The sequence below is a fragment of the Penicillium hispanicum genome (assembly GCF_028827665.1).
Source record: "Penicillium hispanicum strain IBT 35686 chromosome Unknown utg000007l_segment0_segment0, whole genome shotgun sequence".
Taxonomy (NCBI): Eukaryota; Fungi; Ascomycota; class Eurotiomycetes; order Eurotiales; family Aspergillaceae; genus Penicillium; species Penicillium hispanicum.
This window is the reverse complement of record NW_026623199.1, coordinates 1609706-1626735: the sequence shown is the minus strand read 5'-3', so window position 1 is coordinate 1626735 and position 17030 is coordinate 1609706. Positions and strand designations below refer to the sequence as shown.

Sequence of the window (17030 nt, the reverse complement as noted above, 5' to 3'; positions counted from 1 at the left end):
ACCAGAGTACCTAAATGCCACTCCTCGTGCTACGATCGGAAGACTTGGAATGATATTTCGAATTCTCTATGCAAAGTGTGGAGCTAGAAGCAGGGTATCTTCAAAAAGAAAAACAAGGAAAAGCAACGACATCGCGTGGTACGGCAACATGGCGCCAGCAAGTTTCCTAGCCATACCAAGTTCGCACGGTCTCCTCCTGCTCCTCACGATGCGGAATAATAGATTTGCTGATTCTGAAGACATCGATTAATTGTTTCCAGGTATCAAAATCGAGGCTGAACACGGCCTGGTGCTTCTGGATGCCCTTCTTTTGGGCTTCGCTGGGCGCATACGGGACGGCAGAATCTGTCAGATCGTTAGCACATGGGACACGCCTATTAGCAAAGCGAAAAGATCCAGGCCACTCACGGAGGGTTGGCAGCTGACGACTGTCCGTAGACAGACCGACCGTGCCATCGCGGACCAGGAAGCTGACATAGAACAGGTTCTCGACGCTCTGCCCGAATGATCGAGGATTGATGCAGAAGCGGAATAGCGGGATGCCTCCATCATCGGCGACATTGTGCTGGTCCATTACATCCTGCAGCGTCTCTGGGCTGAAATCATTCATGCCACTTAAGATCGAGTTGACAGCTGCTTCACTCTTTTTCTGGCTGTCGGCAAGCAGCTTGTTGATCTTCGAGCACATCACCGTCAAATTTGAGTTTTCCTGTTGATCTAGATCCTTCTGTTGGAGGTCCTGCGGCTGGACTGTTTCCTTATCATCGAAGCGCTCCACTGCAGTCCGCTGCGTGAATTGCCGCGTGCGCTTTTGTACAGATAAGGGACCGAGTAACCACCCCGACACGGCCGGCCGGGCATTATAAGGGAAACAGGCTGTCCGGCCTAGCCAGTCCCAGTTCATCGCATCTCCCTCATCCTCCTCGTCGCTATTATTGTAGTCTCTCTGGGTTTGGCTAGGGCGATTTCGTCGACGCGGGGCACTGTTGATTTGGGAGGCGGAAGTGTCTGGTCCACGTCGCATGTATGAAATGCATTTTGAGACAAATTCATCCACGTCGATCCCAACGGTGGAATCCCCAAGCGCGAGCTGCGCCGTTTTCTTGTGTGAAAGGTCCGCGGCATTGACCAGGAGGCGCGAGTCGATGGTCGCGTCGGAGGTCTGCTTGACGTTGTGGAAGCATACGTTTGCTTTATTGACCGTTCTGAGGATGCCATCATTACCGGGTTGTAGATACTCGTCACGCGAATCTGTTGGGACACTGGTTAGACCGCACCGACTTTTCCTCTCGCGATGGCCTGCGCGAGGAGATACTCACTCATGAATTCGCGATCGAGATCTCTGTACTCCTTCCGAGTCCGTCTTCGCTCCCCAACCTCCTGATCAGGATCATACCACCTATTGCCGAGATGTTGCTGCGACGAGGAGACCTGCGACTGGATGTTCGATGAGCGCGCGCTCAGCCGCTGTCGTTTGGACGCTTGGCTGAGGGGCGGCATCTGGGTTGTCACTCTTTTGTTGACACTTCTTCGAGGATTCTCTTTATCGGATGAGGAATCAGGCGATGTAGGGGCGCTGGAACTGTGGGGAGTTGTTTCGTCCAGCTGAGAGTGAGGGAAAGGTGCCATGCTCGCACGGCGACACGTAGCGCCAGATGAAACGCGCAGCAAACAAAGAAATCTGCGAAGCAGGCCAAGCCACCCCAAACTTGCCAACGAAATGTATTCGTGGGCGACTTTAGCTTTCACACTGCGTTTGCGCGCACCGTCGATTTGAGAGAGAAATCCCACGGCCTTCGGGCGCGTCTCATCGCGTGTCGCACGTGACCGCGTCGCAGGTGGGACAACAAGTGGGAGCATGAGAACCTCATAAGTCACTGATTTTCGGCGAGGTACTTGGATGAGATTTAAAAAATGTAGGCATATTATCTTACAATCTGTGTGGAAGGTTTGACATTAGCATGCACCGAGGATGAACACAGGGACATGCGTAGAGTTCGTCCTATGGAAATATATATACACACATCACATTAAAGTTGTCCGGGTAGAAGAAGTGTCTTTAATAATAATAATAATAATAATAATAATAATAATAGTAACCATGCTTGGAGATATTCTCTGGATCCAAAATCTTTGCCTAAGACCGAGACTGATTAAATGAAAACCCAATCACCGATATCAGCGAGGAGAAGACAAATTCCCATATTGCCAGATACTTTAACCAATCTCAGTCGCCCTCGTCGCAATTCGCGCGAAAGAATAAAATATCCATCTAGGAAAGACAGCCCGACACGGGCTTCTTGGACTCGTGAATTGTCAGGAAAGTACCCGTGGACTGTCGTGTTCATTAGGACGTCTTCGGCCATGCTGTTCCGCCTTTAATGCGATGCGTGTCGAGTAATGCAGTAAACTAAGACAAGGTTGGGGAGTGTATTAGACATATTTGGACAGCGTTGTGGCTGATGCCATATCATTAGTACCGTTCATTATCAATGCGAAGAACTCCGCCGTGTCGTGGCGAACACTTCCTGTCGCCAGACAACTGCTTTCACCGCAATCTCGGCTTGCGACCAACAAGTCATTTATGTTAGGGAATGGCAAATACACTGGGATTTCCCAGAGTACCTCAAATACAATAGTATGGGCATCGGGGTTTACATTAGCCTGGATAGTATGTATGTACGATGCATCGGAATCTAATCTTATCAGATCAACACTCGGGATCTTTCGAGAGGAAATCCACAAGAGCGTAAGCTTCACAACGAGATGGTCTAAGCCAGACCAGTCGAGGGCTCCCCGGGCATGAAAATCAATGCTGCTGAAAATGGTCTTTGTTATATGAGACTATTAGTCCATCTATGTGTTAGTCGACGAGGATGAGGCCATTCGGTGTCATTGCTACTTCCTCGAGTGGCACCATATCCTGGCTCCTCGATCAGTCATATAATATGGATAATAGTGAGCCAGGGTAAGGATTGGGGCCCTCTGATGTCTTCCATGATGCTGTTTATTATGAAAATGGCCCTGTTCGTTATGATCTAGATCCAACCAATCAAAATCCAAAACGCACAAGATCACATGATCTAAAGAACAGTGCTCTCTCACGTGATGATAGCGCTGCTGACTCAGGCCCCGCAGGAGCTCGACGTGGACGAGAAGCTTAGGTCTGCCTTGTTGAGGGGCTGCACGAGCATGGAGGCATTTACCTTTGCGCTCTCTACGCAGGTGGACCTGCCTGTTTGCATCAAGGTGTAAGTGCTCGGCCCCAAGACAGGCGCGATTTAGCTAATCAACCTACAGCGGCTCATTGGAGGGCAAGCAGAAGCAGATCCCATTCTCGCGTCTCCTGGAAGATCCCGAATTGCGCCATCTCGGATCGTCCCAGAATCCTTCATCCGATCTATTCGTCACTGTCCAATTATGGTCGGAATCAAAGCCTCTTGGTGTACCATTGCAGACTGCTTACAAGGCATTCAAAACAACTCGAGCGTGGAATGAATGGCTTCGGATGCCCATGTCTATCAAGGATGCCCCACTCCACGCCCAACTCGCGATAACAGTCTGGGACCTTTCCCCGCTGGCGGGTGATGGAATACAGAGCCACGACGTCCCTTTCGGCGGGACGACGATTTCCTTGTTTGATAATGAGGGAAAGCTGCGCATGGGACGACAAAAGTGCAAGATCTACCGTCACAAAGCCGCTGATGGATTTTCATCGACAAACACACCGTCCATTCCCCGACCTAAGCGGCGGAAGCCCAATACGCGGGATGTTCTCGCCCCGTCACAGGAAGAAGCGGAGCTGGAACGTATTGAAGTCCTGATCAAGAAGCATGAGATGGGTGAAATTACCCGGATCGATTGGATGGACCAAATGGTCTTTCGTCAGTTGGAAAAGCTCAAGCTTCAGGCGGAAGAAGCGGCTCGTAAACGAAGCATTCGCCTGAAGTCGTTGAAGCAGCAGAATGGCGATACGGGTGCTGAAGATGACAGTTCCGAGGAGGACAACTCGGATGACGAGAACTTCGTCCTTTACGTGGATTTCCCTCGTTTCGATCACCCCATTGTATGGGCTGATCATCAGTACCCTCCACCACCCATCTCATCTTACCCTCAGAACGTGCCTACTCACCCAAATCCCACACTGAAACCCGTTCCGGAGGTCCGATTCGGCCCCGGGATCGAGGGAGGGGATGGGGCCGGAGTTATCAGAATCTACGATCCGGAAGTAGGCCAGACTGGGAATCCCTGCGAAGACAAGCACCGGCGATTGATTCGCAGCCACAGAACTGGCTTCATGGACCGCGACCTGAAACCCAACCCGAAGAACCGCGACGAGTTAAACATCATTTTGTCATATGAACCCACGCAAGACCTGACCGCCGAGGAAAAGGACCTTGTATGGAGATTCAGATATTATCTCACGCGAGAAAAGAGAGCCCTGACGAAATTCGTCAAATCAGTCAATTGGCGTGACGAGGGGGAGTCTCGTCAAGCCGTGGAAATACTGCCCAAATGGACAGATATCGACGTCGATGATGCTTTGGAACTTCTCGGTCCGACATTCGACAACCCAGCTGTGCGTTCTTACGCTGTGGCAAGGCTCCGCAAGGCAGATGATGAAGAACTTTTGCTTTACCTTTTACAATTGGTTCAAGCGTTGAAATACGAGGAGAATTCCGAGGATGACGCTGACGACGCTGCTCATGACTCTTCACTAGCCAACTTCCTCATTGCGCGTGCTGCCAACAACTTCAAACTCGGCAATTACCTACATTGGTATCTCATGGTTGAGTGTGACGATGGAGGCCCAGGGACGTTATCAACGCAACGCCGTCTCTTTGCACGCGTCGAGTATTATTTTATGACTGAGCTGGAAAAGGTCCATTCAGAGCATCGGAAGACACTCTTGCGCCAAGCTGAATTGATCGCAGTCCTCTCAAAGATTGCCAAAGACATTCGTTTTTCGCGGGAAACGCGCCCTGCGAAGATTGAGAAGCTCAAGAAATCCCTACGTGATCCAAAGAATGACATCATTAGCATTGACCCACCCTTACCATTACCTTTGGATCCAGACGTCTCGGTGATCGGATGCTTTCCTGATGAGTCAAACGTCTTCAAATCGACATTATCCCCTTTGCATATTACATTCAAAACAACAGATGGTCGACGATATCCTCTTCTATTCAAGGTCGGCGACGACCTTCGTCAGGACCAACTGGTCATCCAGATCATCATCCTCATGGATCGTCTTCTTCAGAAAGAAAATCTGGATTTGAAACTGACACCTTACCGTATTCTCGCCACAAGCGCCACGGCTGGGGCGGTTCAATTTATCCCGTCGACTTCTCTTTCTGCGGCGTCAGCCAAGTATAGATCGATTCTAACCTACCTCAAAGAACACAACCCGGACGACAACGAGCCTCTCGGCGTCCGCAAGGAAACTATGGATACATACATCAAGTCTTGCGCAGGGTATTGTGTGATTACCTATCTCCTTGGTGTTGGTGACCGGCACTTGGAGAACCTGCTTCTGGCACCAGATGGCCATTTCTTCCATGCAGACTTTGGCTTTATTCTGGGGCGCGACCCGAAACCCTTTGCTCCCATGATGAAGCTGTGCAAAGAAATGGTCGAAGGCATGGGTGGTACCACCTCACCCCACTACCTGCAGTTCAAACAATATTGTTTCACCGCGTACACTACGCTGCGCAAGTCTGCCAACCTGATTCTCAATCTCTTTAGTTTGATGGTGGATGCCAACATCCCTGACATCCGCGTCGAACCGGACAAGGCAGTGTTGAAAGTGAAAGAACGCTTTCATCTGGAGATGTCCGAAGAAGAAGCTATCCGGCACTTCGAGCAGCTGATTGGGGACAGTGTCAATGCTATCTTTGGCGTGGTGATCGACCGCCTGCACGAGTTTGTGCAAGGATGGAGAGCCTGAGGTTCTGGGAATTGGTACTCACTTCGGTCCAAAGATTTTTCCTTTGGAGTACTTTGTTGAATTTCCCAATAGACCCGAGTCTTTGATTTGTATTTCGGGCGTTGGAAACTTCCTGGGTCAAGGCATGGAATTGGGTTAGGCGCTGGATGTACAGAAATAGGATACCCGACAGCGCCGTTCGCAATACTTATCAAATGATTTTGTCTTAGTACGACCTTTGGGTACAAGTAAAGACATTGAATGTCGGAAGCAGTCGTCGTGGTGAAATGGAAGTATACGCTCACCGCTTCCCATTCCGCCTTGCATGCGGCGGCAATTTCTTTGTCGCGAAATCGCGACTTGCATTGTCATGCTCGACCGAGTCGAAAATGTCTGTTGCCTTTCCCGACTGATCTTGAATTGACCTAAGCAAAGAATGGCGAATTTTGTGCCGCGCCATGTCTTCCCTCACTATGGGGCCATTCCCCGTTCTTATTTCCTTGGGCATCATCGGGCTGGGTTGAGCAAAATGAAGAACATGCTCTCGTCGATCGACTATGTTGTCGAATGTCGCGATTACCGGGCTCCTGTCACGTCTATCAACCCCATGTTCGAAGAGGCATTGGGTCAAACCAGGCGTCTGATTGTCTACACCAAGAGAGATCTCGGCGGTATCCCCCAATCATCCGCGCAGAAGCTAGTGAGTTGCATGTACTAATATCCCATCACTGCACACTGACATTGGGGCGTTGAGGCCGAAAAAAAGATCCGACAGTTTGACCCAACTAGCTCCGTGTTCTTCGTGAGCTCATCCTCACGATCGGACGTCACCCAGGTCATCAGACACCTCCGAGACGATGCTGCGGGCCCGGACAAGCTGGTCGGATGCCGTGTGTTGGTGGTCGGAATGCCCAACATCGGCAAATCAACTCTGATCAACCACCTTCGAAATCATGGCGTGGGGAAAGCGAAAGCGCTCAAAACGGGAGGTCAACCTGGTATCACTCGCAAGATTGGTAGCCCGGTGAAGATCATTGAGCGAGAGAGCGGGTCGCATGTCTATGTGCTGGACACGCCCGGTGTGTTCATGCCGTATGTTGCAGACGTGGAAAACATGCTCAAGCTGGCGCTTTGCGGTTGTGTTAAGGACGCTGTCATATCGCCCGTGACACTCGTGGACTACTTATTATATCAGATCAACTTGCACGATGCGCAGGCGTATCAACGCTGGTCTGAGCCGACAAATGAGATTATTCCGCTCCTGGAGAGCTTTGCGCGCCAGACTGGACTGCTGGGAAAAGGTGGCATACCCAATCTCGACTCGGCTGCGCTCAGTTTTATACAGAAATGGCGAGCCGGCGACCTTGGTCGATTTATCCTCGACGACCTGGACGCAGAAAAGAAACGACGCGATGATCCTATGCAATCGCCTCGCCTCAGCATGTCCCAGGCACTGAAAGCAGAAAGGGTTTCTCGGAGGAATAAATCCGATATAAATACCGACTCCGGTTGATGTACTATACATATGACAAAAATATTTCTTGGACATAAATGATGTGTATCTTTTGAAGGACCAGACCGACATGAAGTGAGATAAGACAATGCTCACGATGCGAGTATTTCGCAGAAGAATCCGTAACGCCGAGATGGAAAGGAATGTGAAAACGAAGGCCGCAATACAAATGCGGTGGCGTAGCTGAGCAGCTCAAGAGATCTTGTCTAAGAGTCGTCTGCGGCGTCGGTCTACCAGTTCCTCTTGTACTTCCTCCAGTGTGGGAAGCCGCCATTCCACGCCGTCACCGGCGTCACCGGGTAGTGACTCCCAGCCATCCTCCGCATCATCATCGACCTGGCCACGCAGATGGTCAACGGCTTCCTTCTCCTTTTGCTTCTCGTAGGCAAGCAACGTGCCATCTTCTTCGTCGAGACCGTAGCCGAAATAATTGGCATCGACCTTCTTTGTCGCGATGTCCCCGCCCCTGCCGGCGCCAGTCCCCTCTTCCTCTAAAGGCCCCCTGGCCCGACGCGACGCAGCCTCAAACATCTCTTTCACACCAGGTAACTCTCTCGCCCGACCAAAGTAGCGATACCCTTTGCCGCCGCCCGGTATTTCCCGTCCCTCGTCATCGTAGACCCGACCAGAACCTCGCATATAATTCGGCCCACCCAGGTTGCGGATCTGCATTTCCCACGCCCATTTCTCGCGCATGAGCTTGTTGATTTCGTCGTTGAGATCACGGATTTGATAGTCGCTCAGACTCGGCTCTTGGATGCGCGTCACTTTGCGGGAAACTTCTCTGAGAACCTGGCCGCGCCAGCGCTCGCACGTCGGGACCGAGTCGACCGACGTAATAGCCTTAGGCCGCCGGGTGCGCCCGATGTCGATAATGCCCATGTCCGCTGCCTGCTGCGCCCGGAAGCGGTACAGCATGGACTGCGCCTTTTCGCTGTTGCGAGCCTACTCATGGTGGAGAGGTTAGCATTCGCAAAATCAGTGTGGCAGCTTTGGAAAGGGCCGTAATTTGGAGGTTGCCAAGTGCAGTAGGGCCAACTTACCATCTTGAAAGAATGGTGAGGTCTGCGACCCAAGAGGTAGTGTTTGGGGTCGAGGGAGGAATCTAAAGAGCAAATCTGAAGCTCGACAGCTGTGGGTGAGGTTCGGCGTCAAATTGCCGCCTACCGCGCGGCTATCACGTGCTCCTAGAGGTTCTTGGGGCCGCGCCGTTATCTAGTGTGAGACGTTGAGGGAGAGCATGTCCAAATGCTAGATTTCGGCCATCTTTGATGGATTTGACGAATGGTATTCAATGTTCTGGTTATTCCAGTTCGCACAGCCAATCCAATGTTGTTGGTCTTCCAATCCACAATGCGAGAATCGCTGGGCTTCCCGATACCCTCGCTATATCAAATGATCATCACAATACTTCCAAGGTTGTCTGATAATATTCTATATCAGATGGGAGTACTCATTTGACATTATCCAGCTCCAGCCACATGAAGCGATGAATGATGGGCCATAAAATTTGCAACTTTATCTAAGTATGGAACCAACCAACCTTAACTTGAGTAGTGTTGATTATTCCTGCGCACCTCCACTTCTCTATATATCACCTATGACATGTAATGTCATAACAGAAGCCGTAGATGCTGAGATATTGCAATATCTCATTTGACCGTCTCACGCGTACCATCCAGGACTAGTAAGTATCATTGGAGGTGTAGTCCTCATGAGGAGCAAATTTCAGCTCCCCAGCACCGACATCGAAAACGGTCACCACATTCTTCTGGAATGTGTCACCAAGGATATACAGATCCTCCGAGCTATCGTCACCGCCGTCAACAATGCCAGAGATGCAGACGTCATTACCACTGTCATCAGTGCCGGTGTATAGGATCATATCAAGTGGGTTGATAGTGAAGGTGGTGCCACCGATGGTAATGCCATGGGTAGGAGCCGTGGCATTGCAGTCAACGACGTAAGCGCCCTCATCATCGCTGTAGGTGGCTGGGGGGTCAAATGCGTCGTTCACTGCATTGGCGATTGAGGTGGGATAGTAGTTTAATGTGGTGCCGGAGTCCACCTAGCAGGAATCATCAGTATATGCATCCGCAAATGTATCTCAACACAGGAGAGTTGAAAGAAGCAACTAGGACCCACAATGTATTGAATATCAGAGCCTCCCGAGCCCGAGACAGCCTTGCCATTCACCGTGACGGCATCAATGTTGATGGTATAAAAGTCATAGCTGTCTGCGTATCCCTCAATAGAAGTGACCAGGATATCAGTGCTGGTGAAGGTCTCGTTGAAATCAATAGGAGGCAAACCACCCAGGGTCAGGTAGCCTGCATCGCCAGAGACATCACGAAGAATGGCCAGACTAAAGTACGAGTCGATCAGGCCATCTTTGTACATGGTAGTGAAGATGGGGTTGTATTCCTCTTGATCCTCGGTCTTGTCGGAATAAGCACTCGTCCTGGTCCGTTTGTTAGCCAAATAATACGGGCAAAGCATTCGTAAACTAAAGCTTACAAGGCAGGATAGGCCAAGCCAGTCAGGCCGGACGTGGTGCCATCTCCCTCCCAGGCGGCCTCAGTGACAACAGCAACTTGCTGGTCAACTGTGATATCGGCAAGAGTGACGGTCTCGGTACCAAAATACCCGTAGAGGTACTCTCCATCACCGTATTCAATGTCAAACTCCTCACCGGAGATCTCCGAAAAGGTGCTATCAACTGTGTATGTCGAGCCAAAGTCGCAGTCTGACTCCGTCGTTTTCTTACCCGTGTCAAGGTCGATGCATTTAAAGTCCTCCTTGACGACCCAAGTATCGCTAGATCCAGTGTCGACGATCACGTCGAAGGTCTGGGTACCAAACGTAATGGATGTGGCGTATTCCTCGCCCTCAAACAGAGAGATCAGCTCGCCACTGCCGGAGCTTGTGCTTCGACCAGTCAGGCCTCTCAGGTAAGCTGCACTGCGCGGGTTGGCGCGGTTGCTCTTGAGCTTCTTCAGGCTCATTACATGCGAAGACTTGGCGAGGGTGCTGGAAGCCTTGGAGACCGTCGGCTTCCAGGTGGTGATGTTCAGATCGACATCGCGCTTCTGCACGGTGCGGCGGGCCAGATGATTGACAGGAGCGTTTCCCAACGGGGCTGCATCCACTGCTAAGGCCAGCAGAGAGAGAGTCGTGAAACCAATGAAGCCAAACATGATGGGAGTTTGAGAAGGACGGTATACAGAAAGAGAATCAAAGGAGATGAAATCTAGTTCCCAGACGGAGGATTAAATACTTCTTCTTTCCCACTAGATGCCATCTGGCTATTCAATTCTCTGCACCACTCGACGCCGTTCGATTATCGTCAGTAAAACTGCATCAATCTAGCAGTATATCTGCATTTGCAGACGACATTAGCAGCATGCACAATCTAGGCGGGGTTCAATAGACTATCGATAAGAACAGGCTCTCATCACCAATAAGATCAACATCATCGAGCAAGCAGTTGAGCAAACCAACTTAGCTGCAGTTCAGCCATTTTCTCCCGACGGAGCTCCGTCGCCGACTCTCCCTCTCGGTGATATCCCGGTCTAACTGGCGCCGGTGACGAGCGGGAGAAAAAGAACCGCTAGCCCTAAACTGTGCACCGACAATCTTCAGCGAGGCGCGCTATTCTTTATGCGGACGATGGCTCTTCAGTCGGGTCGGGGTGGAGGGGCGTATCTTGTCTTTTGCAAGAATCGATCACAGTTTCTTCAAAAACTAGTTCGCATACACTCATCCAAACCAAGATAGTCATCTCCAGTGCATAGTGAAATGTCGGAGGTGGACTCGGACTCCGCACGCTCTGAGTGCATCAAGTAGCACGCCACATTCCCCTCCTCGCTAGCAAGCCCGATCAACTTCGTCACATCTGCCGCAACTTCCTAGAAAATGAGTGGCTTTCCCTCGTCTTCACCATTTGTTGGGAATAGTACAATATCTCTGCCAAAGGATAACTAAAAGATAAGGTGCAAGTGGTCGCTTAGACTATTGGAACTATATCAGACTAAGAGGCTAAGCTTCGGACCGCCCCCACGGACAAAGCCAAGATATCATCGTGATGATCAGGTCCACGTCGAGCTGAGAAAGAACGATTTCGGAGATGTATTTGCACGTCGGAACTACCCCTCTGAAGAGGCTAGCATAATTAGATAGCTTTTCTCCGAGGCGAGTGTTGATTGGCTGATGGAGCGATCTGGTGTACGCGAGAGATAAGAAGCAAGAGTTGTGACGAGGGTCATGGGTAGATTGCATCATATGGGAAACCGCTAAATGAACTGACACAGGCTATATACAAAAGTCTTGTCCGTCGGAATGCCGTCGATTGGTCTCATGACGAGCCGGACCCGGCGACACGACCGAAAACGAGTTCTCCGATGAAATATCCGACGAGCACCGCGAAGAAGAACCCGACATTCATGGTCATCACAGCAATCATCCTGACGAAGAGGTCAGAAGAGATCCATAGCACTCTTGGTTGGGGACTGAAACTTACAACAGATATGAAATACCTTGGTTGACCATGCGTATCGCTGCTCGAGGCAGATTGACAGAAACCCTCCACGCCTGGATCACGTCTCTGTGCCTGGGCTGCTTTTGGCCGCCGTCGATGAAAATCTGGTATTGCGCATTCCGGGCAGCCCAGAAGATATCTAATTTGGCTTGGGTCGCGACCAGCGCGCGCCAGATCACCGCGAGGAAGAAGAGAAAGAACCAAGTGCCCACATAGCCGCCAGTACTGGTGGGCATCCACGAGGTGGAAAACAAGACTGACGAGAGGTTGTCGGTGTTGAAAGCCATACTAGTCGAGTTGGAGCTCATGGTGGAGCTGGCTGTAGTTGACATGTCCATGCTGGTCGAAGTCGCAGCTGCAGTGGATATGATTACCTGGGACAATCTCCAAACAAGCCAATATCAGGACGGCGCTTCACTAGATCGTGATGCCTCGACGGTGACATTCGTTCGGGAAGACACAACGAGAGGAAGGAAAGCAAGGAAAGCAGTGAAAGCAATGGGATTCCCGTCGGAGGGGAATCGCACGTGGTGGAACGCCGAAATCAGTCCAGCGCGCAATTCCCGGCGGCGTGGATGATTTCGGGACTCCCGTGCAGAGTGCGACCGTTGATTGGCCCGACGGCAGAAACCCTCGCAAATGTGCTCAACGCCAGCCCGCATGCGGTAAAGCGGCAAGCTTGCGGGAGCCAAGCTTCGGAAAGCCGCCATGTCCAACAAGGATATGCTTGACAGGCGATGACAGGCCCCGCGGGACTCGCGTTGAGATGCGAATGAGAGTCGGGGATTATTAATATCCATGACTTCAGCCTCGTAGCTTCTTTCGCTCGTGCCATCTCGACTTTCGTTGCTCTCGTGTTGACACTTGCAACCCGCTGTGTTGTCCCCGTCAACATGATGGACATGGATATGGACTCGAGCATGTCGGGAGGCCCCGGCCTCTCGGACGCAGGTCTGGACATGTCGAACTATACAGTGGCATCCGATTTCCTGGCTGCAATCCTGGACGACTCCGTGCTACAATCCTCGGACTATGCCATTGCGCGAGCGTTCTGGTACGGGATTGCAATCGTGATCGGACTGGCGGGCATCATCCACTGGGGTAACTGGGGACTGCTGAAGTTGCGGTTTGTTCCCCCTCAAACTGGCGTGGATGCTCGGAACTAAGGGCTGACAATGATACTAGCTTGCGTGCCGCAGCAGCGAATCGCGCGCGACCAGCCAGTCCTGGCAACCCCGTCACCTCCCTGCTGGCCGGTTGCACTGCCGTGATCCGCGAAATATCCTACTATCAATTCACGCCAACCAACTCATGGCTTCGAGTGCCGACGTTCGGATCACTGATTCTGATCCTGGGGTACTTTGGGTACATTATGGGCCTACAGTTCTTCAACGTGAATTACCCCGGTGCTCAGCATTGGCAAGCGCAAGGCTTGCGAGCGGGCTGGCTGACGATTGCCCAATTCCCTCTGATCCTTCTCCTGGCGGGGAAGCGGAATTTGATCGGCTACGCCGTGGGGGCTTCTTACGAACGATTGCAAATTTTGCATCGATGGGTTGCAAGAGTGATGCTGCTGACAGCCACTATCCATGGCGGTGTTCAAGCCTATGGATGGCAAAAATATGGCGTGATGAAGATCGAAATAGACACAGACAGCTGCATCCCTACAGGTAAGAATATTCTGGGCGTCATCTCCGTAGGCGCAAGCTAATAGTCGAACAAGGCTTTGCTACTTGGATCATCATGTTGTGGCTGGTGTTGAGCTCTATGGCGCCTATTCGCAATTGGCGATATGAGATCTTTGTGGTGCAACACATCATTACCTTTGTGGGTTTAGTTGTGGCCATCTTCTACCACTTGCCCTCTACTGCGTTGAGTTCCCGGTATGCAATATGGCAATCAAAATCCCCAGCAACTTACTAACTGATCTGTCTCCAGAATCTACGCTTGGATAGGAGTGGGTGTCTTTGTATTCGATCGTCTCGTCCGGGCTCTTCTTTACATGTTCAACAACATCAAGCCTGCAAACGCAACCATTCGTGACCTTCCTGGGGATGCCACAATGATCCGAGTGACGTCGTCCCGAGTGAAGTACTGGACACCCGGACAGCACGTTTCTTTGTCGATTCCTAGCCTCGGAATGGGTCAATCGCACCCGGCTACAATCTTGTCAACTCCATCGTCTCACAGCAATGATCTCATTTTCATTCTGCGAGCCCATAGAGGGTTTACTCGGCGATTGCTTGATTCCGCCAAATCATCCTCAATCGGGCTATTGCAAAGCCACCAGGACCAGACTGGAAATGACCATATGCAGATCGAAGGAAAAGCTCTTGCGCTTCTTGGCGGTCCTTACGGAGGATCCCATTCCGATTTCGCGGCCTTCGATACCGTCTTGCTGGTTGCTGGATCGACTGGTATCACATTCACATTGCCCATTTTGATGGATATCGCTCAAAGATCAGCAAACCAGAAGCTACCAATCCGGAAGCTGGTGTTTGTTTGGGCCGTGAAGACAAGCTCTTGCACTGAGTGGATCTCGGAGGAGCTGCAGCGGGCAACAGAGTCTCTGCTCAATTCTGGGATTGAAGTCGAGGTGCGATTCTTCGTCACCTGCGACGTGGAACTGCTGGGCAGCTCAGAGAAAAAGACAGGCTGCAACTGCAAGAACACCGAGGGGCCATGTTGCTGCACCAGTGTTCCGACGATGACGATTGAGTCGGAATCCGAGGGAGTGCTAAAAGCCGCGGGCGATACCCTTGGCATTGCTTCGTCGAGACTATCGCAAGGCCCGACGACAGAAAAAAGCCCCTCTCCACTTTATTGTCCTACGATTGAGTCTGGGCGGCCTCGCTTGAAACCCCTTCTTTGGGATATTCTGGACCACGCCAGGGGGGAAACCGGCGTTGCCGTATGTGGACCATTGGGATTGGTGAGCAGTGTTAGAAACACAGTTGCTACTGTCAGCGAGCAACGAGGCTCTAATAAAGGGACTGGGGCGGAGGGAGTGTATCTACACGCAGAAGGCTTCATGTGGTGATTTGAATATACCCGATAAACCAAGGTAATGACTTTCTAGTTCTTGTACATATGAGATATGACTCGAAATACGATATTGAATGTAACAGTAATCATTCCTGCAAGCTCTAACTGCTGAGGCCAGCCTAAATGTGGTGCAGCGTTTGAAGAGTATCAGGCAAGCGACAAGCCACATTTGCAGCGCTTAGATGATTTCACATTGTTTGGCCTCATATCGCCCAAGGGGTGAATTAAACTGCGTAGGCTCCTTTAACTAAAGCCACTCTTTCCTCCAGCATAGTCGCCTGTCTTGCCACCGTTCCATTAACACCGATGAATCCGTTATGTCCGGATATTCCGCTTCACGGGATTTAGCCCAGCTGGTAGACATGGCTCGTGAAGTTGTACCGGTTTTCCGAGTGCGAAAGTGTGCACTGTCTTAATCATTTCGATCATCACGCCTAGTTACCAGTGGGGCCAGATATAGTGGACCCTAGCATACTGCACCAATCATACCCAATATCTAGAACTAAACCGTCGAATTTCTCGACATTGATTGGCTAGTAGTCGCAGACATAGACTTTTCCAGAATGGGAAATTCTTGTCATCTGCTACTGCGTCGTCATCCAAGATCAACTTAACTACTAGGTGCGGTGTCCATATTATCCAAAGAATGGCTCAGCGTAGAAATGGTATAAATAACGGGAGGGTATGCTGCTGCTTTGGATTAGCATCCCTATTCCATTTCCCTTCGCAAGGACTATCACAACCTACATCAAAATGAGTCAATCATTCAACCCCGACACAGATATACCAGACCTCCACGACAAGATCTGTCTCGTCACCGGCGGCAACTCGGGACTCGGCGAAGCGACGATTAGAGCTCTCGCCCAGCACAATCCCAAGAAAGTCTTCCTGGCCGCACGCTCTCGAGCCAAAGCAGAAGATGCCCTTGCGCGCATCAAGAATTCATCAACCGCCGCGTCGACCGCGAACATCGAATTTCTCGACCTGGATCTGGCATCCATGGCATCGGTCAAGATGGCCGCAGCGCGCGTCAACAAGGAAGTCGACCGGCTGGACATACTCTACCTGAACGGTGGCGTTGCCGCGCTTCCTCCCAATACCACCACAGACGGCTACGAGATCCAGTTTGGGACGAACTATCTGGGACATGCTTTGCTGACCCAGCTGTTGATGCCGAAGATGCTGGCGACGGCATCAATGCCCGGCGCCGACGTCAGGATTGTGGGGATGTCATCTGTTGGCCATAGATCGTTCGCCAATGGAGGAATTCTCTTTGAGCAGTTGAAGACGAGTATGCCTTCTCAAGGTGGGATGGCACTGTACGGACAGGCAATGCTCGCCAAGAATCTGTTTGCCTTCGAGCTTGCGAAGAGATATCCCCAGATCAAATCGTCGTCCCTGCATCCGGGTACCGTCAAAACGGCGGTGTGGAATGGAAGCAAGAACATGAATTGGTTCGTTTTTCGTGTTGTGGTCAAGCCGCTCGTGGCTTTGGTGGGTGTTTCGGAGGATGAAGGTGCCAAGAACCAGCTATGGTGCAGCTTCAGCAAAGACGTGAAGAACGGCTGCTACTATGAGCCAATTGGAAAGGGCGGCAAGGAGAGCAAATCTGCAAGAGATGAAGCCTTGTCTAAACAGTTATGGGATTGGACTGACAAGGAGTTACGACGACACGGGTCTCCGGGGTGGGTAGAGACGAAGTGAAGTCTCAAGTCCACTCTACATTTTGCTAAGAGAATTACTCAACCTTGCTACGGAACGAGTTGAATCTTGGAAGCGTGTTCATTGCTCTCACATTGTAGATAGCGGAATCCCCCGTCCTTACCAAGCGTATTTACTCCCAGTCGCATAAGCAAGAAATCAGACGGCCGTCCAAGTACATACACCCCAGAAAGTGGGTAAGACACATGGTCAAGCAGTATGGACAAGACCTGTGGTTATCAAAACAAAGACGATAGCGTGCCTCTCGGAATGCCCATGTACGCCAGCCGCAGAGCAAAATGGAACAT

General features: G+C 51.1%; 8 protein-coding genes across 8 annotated transcripts; 4 read left to right on the top strand and 4 right to left on the bottom strand.

The window, feature by feature from the left end:
* Positions 1-166: 166 nt before the first annotated feature.
* N7459_008393 (non-structural maintenance of chromosomes element 4 family protein) lies at positions 167-1629 on the bottom strand (the record flags this gene model as incomplete). The annotated part of the gene is made up of 3 exons (XM_056947561.1): positions 167-345; positions 409-1251; positions 1320-1629. 3 exons carry the CDS (start codon positions 1627-1629, stop codon positions 167-169), a joined length of 1332 nt encoding a protein of 443 aa, XP_056797071.1.
* Positions 1630-3192: 1563 nt separating this feature from the next.
* N7459_008392 (phosphatidylinositol 3-kinase VPS34) lies at positions 3193-5947 on the top strand (the record flags this gene model as incomplete). The annotated part of the gene is made up of 2 exons (XM_056947560.1): positions 3193-3251; positions 3301-5947. The coding sequence occupies 2 exons, from the start codon at positions 3193-3195 to the stop codon at positions 5945-5947; spliced, it is 2706 nt and encodes a 901-aa protein (XP_056797070.1).
* Positions 5948-6362: 415 nt separating this feature from the next.
* Positions 6363-7439, top strand: N7459_008391 (putative GTPase MTG1; the record flags this gene model as incomplete). The annotated part of the gene is made up of 2 exons (XM_056947559.1): positions 6363-6626; positions 6681-7439. 2 exons carry the CDS (start codon positions 6363-6365, stop codon positions 7437-7439), a joined length of 1023 nt encoding a protein of 340 aa, XP_056797069.1.
* A 192-nt stretch (positions 7440-7631) lies between these two features.
* On the bottom strand, positions 7632-8485 carry N7459_008390 (pre-mRNA-splicing factor ISY1; the record flags this gene model as incomplete). Its single annotated transcript, XM_056947558.1, has 2 exons — positions 7632-8384; positions 8483-8485. The coding sequence occupies 2 exons, from the start codon at positions 8483-8485 to the stop codon at positions 7632-7634; spliced, it is 756 nt and encodes a 251-aa protein (XP_056797068.1).
* Positions 8486-9123: 638 nt separating this feature from the next.
* Positions 9124-10636, bottom strand: N7459_008389 (uncharacterized protein; the record flags this gene model as incomplete). The annotated part of the gene is made up of 3 exons (XM_056947557.1): positions 9124-9507; positions 9585-9900; positions 9957-10636. The coding sequence occupies 3 exons, from the start codon at positions 10634-10636 to the stop codon at positions 9124-9126; spliced, it is 1380 nt and encodes a 459-aa protein (XP_056797067.1).
* A 1157-nt stretch (positions 10637-11793) lies between these two features.
* N7459_008388 (copper transporter family protein) lies at positions 11794-12314 on the bottom strand (the record flags this gene model as incomplete). Its single annotated transcript, XM_056947556.1, has 2 exons — positions 11794-11902; positions 11959-12314. The coding sequence occupies 2 exons, from the start codon at positions 12312-12314 to the stop codon at positions 11794-11796; spliced, it is 465 nt and encodes a 154-aa protein (XP_056797066.1).
* A 555-nt stretch (positions 12315-12869) lies between these two features.
* On the top strand, positions 12870-15016 carry N7459_008387 (ferric reductase family protein; the record flags this gene model as incomplete). Its single annotated transcript, XM_056947555.1, has 4 exons — positions 12870-13102; positions 13162-13646; positions 13700-13859; positions 13915-15016. 4 exons carry the CDS (start codon positions 12870-12872, stop codon positions 15014-15016), a joined length of 1980 nt encoding a protein of 659 aa, XP_056797065.1.
* A 758-nt stretch (positions 15017-15774) lies between these two features.
* Positions 15775-16725, top strand: N7459_008386 (uncharacterized protein; the record flags this gene model as incomplete). The annotated part of the gene is made up of 1 exon (XM_056947554.1): positions 15775-16725. The coding sequence occupies one exon, from the start codon at positions 15775-15777 to the stop codon at positions 16723-16725; it is 951 nt and encodes a 316-aa protein (XP_056797064.1).
* Between the last annotated feature and the right edge of the window lie 305 nt (positions 16726-17030).